Here is a 6,281-nt window from a genome sequence, read left to right as displayed (position 1 = left end):
ATTTTTAAAAGATACAAGTCATCCTGTAATTACAGTTAGTTACAGTAAGTAAATTCTTAAAAACATATCTTCATTAGGAAAACTACGCTTAACACTAATACTACTCAATAATATAACTCAGAAAATTGGGGCTTATCCTCATTTTCTTAAAATATGAATTCTAAAGTTAAACAAGTTATATTATCTTCATAAAACAATACTACCTTCATTCATTGGTATTGACCACTCTAAACTGTTAAAAATGAAATACATTATTACTATTTTAAAATCTTTATTCAAATCAGATCCATGCTTATTATTTACATTATCTTTCATTTAGAATTAAAATATTATAATATCAATCTGTAGTTTAAATCATACTTTTAGTCTTTTACAAAATATGAAATTAAAGTTGTTATAGTTTAAAACTGAATAGAATAGGGGAAATTAGATTTTTTAGAAATTGAAAATGAAAAATTATGATATACTAGGACATAAAAGTATATATACTCAATAACTAGTAGTAAAACAAGATAAAATATCTACAGTTATTTTCTCTTTTTTCTTGTGGCTATTTTCTAAATACTATAAATCATACACTTTTAATAAGCACTTGAATAAAACTTTCAATTAATAAATCAAATGCCAATTTAGGAATCATGAGAAAAAAATTTTCCTCAACATTCTTTTCACTTATTTAACTACAAAAACTCATGTTTCCCGAGGTCAGAAATTATTCATATTTAGAATATCTTAAAGCACAATATAGACACATTTGATACATTCCCATATGCTAAACATCATACAACTGGAAGTTCTCAAAAAAAGAGGCAAAGGAAAAGAAGGAAATAGTAGTCTCAATTTAGCTTCCTAAGAGTTGGAAGGACACCTATAGTCTGTGCTTAATTGCCACATATAAAACAACAATGTTCACACCTCTTTTACTTTTATATTCTTAAAATTGTTATGATTTGTAGTATTTGCCTGTTTTCTTTCAAGAATGGAAACATCTAACTGCAAACAATTTTCTTATGCATTAAAATACAAATATTATCTTACTAGAATTTGGATAGAGGAGTTTTAATGACAGAGCAAAATACAGCAACCAATATTCAATAGGTACTCTGCTACTTGGAGTTTTTCAAAGAAACTGATTCAGTACACCTTCTCAATATAAATATAAATGTATTGAGAGATCTAAGTGTATAATAATCATACTAAGATCAATATATGATTATTAATTTGAGAATAAAGAATAACATGGTAATATACAGGCTGAGACTTAAATAGCTGCTTGTCATTTTTAAATTAAATAAATTGAAAACACTTTAAAATCTTAAGTTGAATTGATTTTATTCATGTTGATAAGGATTAAGAGAAGAGAATGTTTAGTATTATTAAATTGAAAGGTATATGAGTTTTATTTCAATCTTTTCTCCACAATTGAAGGCTTTTTTTCCCTCACTAATGTATATTTTAAAAGAAAAATTTCATAATTCCTAAACCTCTAGTTTTCTGATTCTGTATATATTTTATTGCTATCAGTCTTGTCATTCCCTGTCAGCCCCTGAATATTAAGAAAAAAAAATCAAGATGACAAAAAGTTATTACATTGCTTTTTACCACTAAAGTACAGAAAATTAGTTTTATGAACCTGGCTCACATTGAAAGAATATTTATTAATGCTACAAATCAGAGATCCAATGACAGAAATACTGTCTGAAATACAAAAAGAACAAAAATGAGGTCACTTGAATTGCCCTGAAAAGCATTCCAAATTCATTAACATGGCTTACTTACAGCAATATTTCAAAGTTCTAGTGTTTAAAATTTAACTAAATTTATTTGGAAGAAAAGGCAGCCAAATGACTTTCAGTAATAAAATGTATCAAAATATTTCACAAGTCTAAAACACAGCCCAGTTAACTTTTGAACAAACATTTGGAAGAAGGCATAGCTATTTTTTTCAAGTTATTCCACACTATTTTTGTGTTTAAAGGTTCAAGAAAAAAATAAAATGATCAACTACACAGAATTGCAAAATGCCAAATTTAAATTAACTCTATACTTTCTCTATTTTGTTACGGATATTCTGTAATAGCAAACATTCATTTTTAAATATAAAGCCAAAAATAAGGCTTTACAAAATGTGAACAATTTTTAGAGAAAATCATATTAATAATTTTATTACTTTTGACTCATTTTATAAGGTAGTAAAACAATACCTCTTCAAAATCACTTAAATGTTAGTGATACCATCACAAAACTGTTTTAAGTCAACTTTTTCCACTATCCAATTATGCCTTCATAACTTTGAATAGCTACAGCTTTCGAGATAGTACCAAAATTTGTGGAATCTGGGGGAAATAAGTTTTCAGATCACAAAAATTTTAAAGTTTAAATTATTCGTCTTTTAAACTTCAGACAATGTCAGTGTGACTTCTACTTTAAAAGAAAAAAATTAGTTCAAACTGTAATAACTGCAGGTTTAATAATTTTTTTACTTGATCCCTTAATGTCCATTTTCATGAGTAGTAATTAGAGATTTAATTGTGGAAGATTTCAAAGTTTCAATATGTTAATATCACTCTTTAAATGTTTTCGATATATACAAACACATACAAATTATAGATACAATTAGTTATATATCTACAATACATATATGAACATCATTCTCCTTCCCTAACCATATTGATATGAGGATAAAGTAATAAATCTCTGTGCTATTTAAGGCAAAAAAAAAGAAGGATGCTTTAAAAAATAAATCTTTAAAGAATAGTCTCAAAAATAAAGTTCAAATATTGCACAAAATAATTTAACTTCAAATATTACTATATACTATAAAACAATTTTTTTTCAATTTTTGAACTCTACAGTAAATTCCACTTTCTAATTCTATAAAAGAATTTATTGGAAGTCTGCATTTAGATATTAAATGTTTACATTCAGTTTGATAGGAATGTCATTTTCAGAAGTTAACTGAGCCTTTGTCTTAAAAGTTCATCTATTTGAGTCTTATACATATTTTTTACATCTTCAAGATCTAATCGAAGTTCTTCTGCCTCTTCTGCTTTTTCTCCATACATCTGCAGAATAGTGTTGTATCTTTGATCCAAATCCTACAAAAGATATTTGTTACAATTTTTTAGATAACTATACAGAACATCTTTAATTATTTATTTCATAAATGAGTCACCAGTAAACACACGACAATCTAAATAAAAGTATATAGTCATATCTTATAAAAATTAAACTCATAATCCAGTCTTTTGGAATAAATAGCAAGTAAAAGAATTAAAAACAAAAACAGCTGCTATCAATCTTACTATATTTCTCCACTAAATCTACAATTCTCCCCATATTTAATCTATCTTTTCTCCCACTAATTTAAGTACATTAGACCAAATTTCAGTATTTTTGGTTCATTGTGGTTTAAGTACTACCTGGCATTTACCCCAGAGGAAAAGCCAAAAGAAAATATATTCTCATTTATGGCTTAGCAGTGACTCATAATACCAAACTCGCCAATTGTGATGATACATACAACATAAATGAAAAAAATACTACTAAAGTTATGCAAAGTGCAGATTATAAATGAGCCTTGGCCAAATAAAATCTAGTTATTTTCCTATACTGGGACTAAACATGATTGTGAAAAACATTTTGAATGTGTAATGTCACAGGCAAGACAAAAGATTTACCTTTAAAGTTCTTTACTCAAACATTAATACTCTTTAATTTTCAAAGAAATCATTAAAATATACACATGTGCATTTTATATAAACTAAAAATATGAGATTTAATGTAACTGGATTAAAATTCCTTAGACTCATCCTTAAGTGAAGAATACTTACTCTCAGCTGAGTTCGAAGTTTGGGTATCTCCTTCACTTTCTCTTCAAGTTCATCATTTTGATTTGTTAATTTAACTAGCTCTTCAGCCATTATTGAGCGAGTTTTTTCTAGATTGCTGATTTCTAGCTGAGAAACATAACCAGAAAGTAATTTAAGTCAAAATATATCTTGTTTAATATTCCCACTAATATAAACATAATGTATTATTTTTGAAGAAATAGATATGTCAACATATAAAGTAAAATGAAATAGTGACCAAAAAAAGTTCCAGTTTTCCTCAGAGGTATACCATTCAAAGGTTTACTACATAAGAGATAAAGAATAAAGAAAATCCAATCATCTGTTTGAAATACCCAACCTTCTATTTTTCTCTAATTTTGGAAACAGCATAAACTTCAGTTATTCTAAATTACTACAAAAACTCAGAGAAATAAAAACATACTTTAATGTAGCCCCAACTGTGTAGGTCAGATCGATAGAATCTATCGTCACTACCAGAAAGTTAATTTGGGGCCTCAAGTATAGCATACTGGGCTACACAAACATAACAGATACTAAGATTATTCTGATCTATTTTTTTCCCATTCAAGGATGTCTTCTTTAATAGAGTAATATTTTCAACTAACAAAAATCATATAATGGGAATAGAAGAAGAAAGTTTTACCTCTGAGTGTATCAACTTTAACACTGAAAATAGGTAAAATGCTTTAACATTTCTGTTTTAAGTTTTTAAAAAGCAAGGGAGGATGAGAGGATGCTCCCTCCCCACTCACAATGCTGCCTTTCATGTGCAGGATGTTGCAATTCTAACCTCTCTCATCACCTTTACTCATTCCTCACAGCGGGAGCTGGAGCAACTCATCTAAGTGGTAAGACTGGGAAGAAGAAGATGGGTGTGCTCAGCTCAGCAATCTCCCTTTTTTTCTGTTTGGAAAAATCTGCCTGCAAGGAGTTCTCTGCTCCTCCATGCGTCTAAGTCTTACCTGGGCATGCTACAAGACAGGGGGAGGCATACTCCAGCCCAGCATTTCCTGACAGAGCAGGGAAGTGCCTAATTCTGGCAGTCTGTCGGCAGGCTCATTTGGCTCTCATCCTTGACTAATTTCTCCAACTAGCCTTTATCCTTAATATATGTGATACATTTTGGGCTTCACATGCCACTATTACATTTCATTTTTCAATTTGCTCAGAATTCAGGTGGACATAAAGGGTGCTACTTTTATTGGGCCTCAAAATTTCATTTACTTCTAAATAGCACGTTTAATTTTTCCAATACCTGTAAATGGGTAATTTCTCCTTCCCTTAGCTTTAGCTGAGACTGTAGATTTTCAATAATGCTTGATCCTGCTCCCATCCTTACAGCATCATATAGATTGCTTCCATTTGCCGATAAAGACATTGGTCCAAATGAATGATCATGAGGCTCATCCTAAGTTAATTAAAGAAAGCACATACTGTTCTTCAGTTATTATAGATTGTGTTCCATCATAAGGTTCAAACAAAATGGTTCTGTCAATTCTTGCTTTAAAATGTCTATGACTTTCTTAAAGGCAGAAAATCATCCATATTTCCTCACTGCAATTAGTACTCCTTCACAAACATGCAGATGAATTGCCTAAAAATGGCAAGGTCATGGTGAGAGTCAAACTGCTATCTGCATATTTCCTTTATCATTATTCACTTTAAAGACTGAACACATGTAAGAAATAAAACATCACCTGAGACATGAAAGATGTCTGTAGCCCTGCCATATCAACTCCACTTATTGAACTCGAGCGTGACATTGTGGGAGTGCTAGAAACAGAAAATGGTTTCCGTTCCTTCGAGAGTTAAAAAAAAATTCAGTTCAGATTAAAGAGTAAAATAGATTAAAACAGGGATAAACAGAAAAAGCAGGAAACTTTCCTAGGACTAACAACAACAAAGACTCATTCTAATTTCCCCATAAAATGTTACTGATATGATTTCTGAAGTCTTATCAAAGGCACAATATTTAAAAATTTACATGTGTAAATAGACTTGGTCAAATCATCTCAGGACCTATTTATATTTTAACAACATAATGTGGTTTATTTTTAATGGAATGAGAATGTTTTTGTCGAAACAATTATATGAACTGCTTCATATTATACAACATATCACCAATTAAACCTATTTCTTTAGAATCAGATTACCAATGAGTTTTGCAAACCATAAAGGTTCTGGCTTATCCATTTTATTTTTAGTGTATTTTTTTTAATTCCAAATAAATTCAAAAGGTAATTCCAATTTACACATAGGTAGTTTTAAAACATTTAATATATTTAATAACTACCAAGTACACTCCAATCTTTTAAACACAGGAAACTCGCTTTAGAAAAATTACCTTCATTAACCAGAAAGAAAGTGAAGAAATCAGTTTTACTCCTAAGGTGCCTATGGGCCAAATGAGGTGCATTAGTTTCAGTG

General features: G+C 29.5%; 1 protein-coding gene across 4 annotated transcripts in view; it reads right to left on the bottom strand.

Annotated features, from left to right (window-relative positions):
* Positions 1–254: 254 nt before the first annotated feature.
* The window catches only part of TMF1 (TATA element modulatory factor 1), a 28,429-nt gene continuing 22,402 nt past the window's right edge, over positions 255–6,281 (bottom strand). For 3 of the 4 annotated variants that reach the window (XM_008520038.2, XM_070576841.1, XM_008520019.2), the window contains exons 14-17: positions 5,552–5,653; positions 5,110–5,262; positions 3,834–3,959; positions 255–3,098 (exon numbers count right to left, since the gene is read on the bottom strand). In XM_008520038.2, coding sequence (XP_008518260.1) covers positions 2,955–3,098; positions 3,834–3,959; positions 5,110–5,262; positions 5,552–5,653 — 525 coding nt within the window. In that variant the 3' untranslated portion in view covers positions 255–2,954. Of the gene's footprint in view, positions 3,099–3,833; positions 3,960–5,109; positions 5,263–5,551; positions 5,654–6,197; positions 6,249–6,281 lie in introns of those variants that run through there. The other variant, XM_070576840.1, reaches the window with a different exon arrangement.

The sequence above is a fragment of the Equus przewalskii genome, chromosome 15, assembly GCF_037783145.1.
Source record: "Equus przewalskii isolate Varuska chromosome 15, EquPr2, whole genome shotgun sequence".
Taxonomy (NCBI): Eukaryota; Metazoa; Chordata; class Mammalia; order Perissodactyla; family Equidae; genus Equus; species Equus przewalskii.
This window is presented reverse-complemented; position numbering and strand designations above follow the sequence as displayed.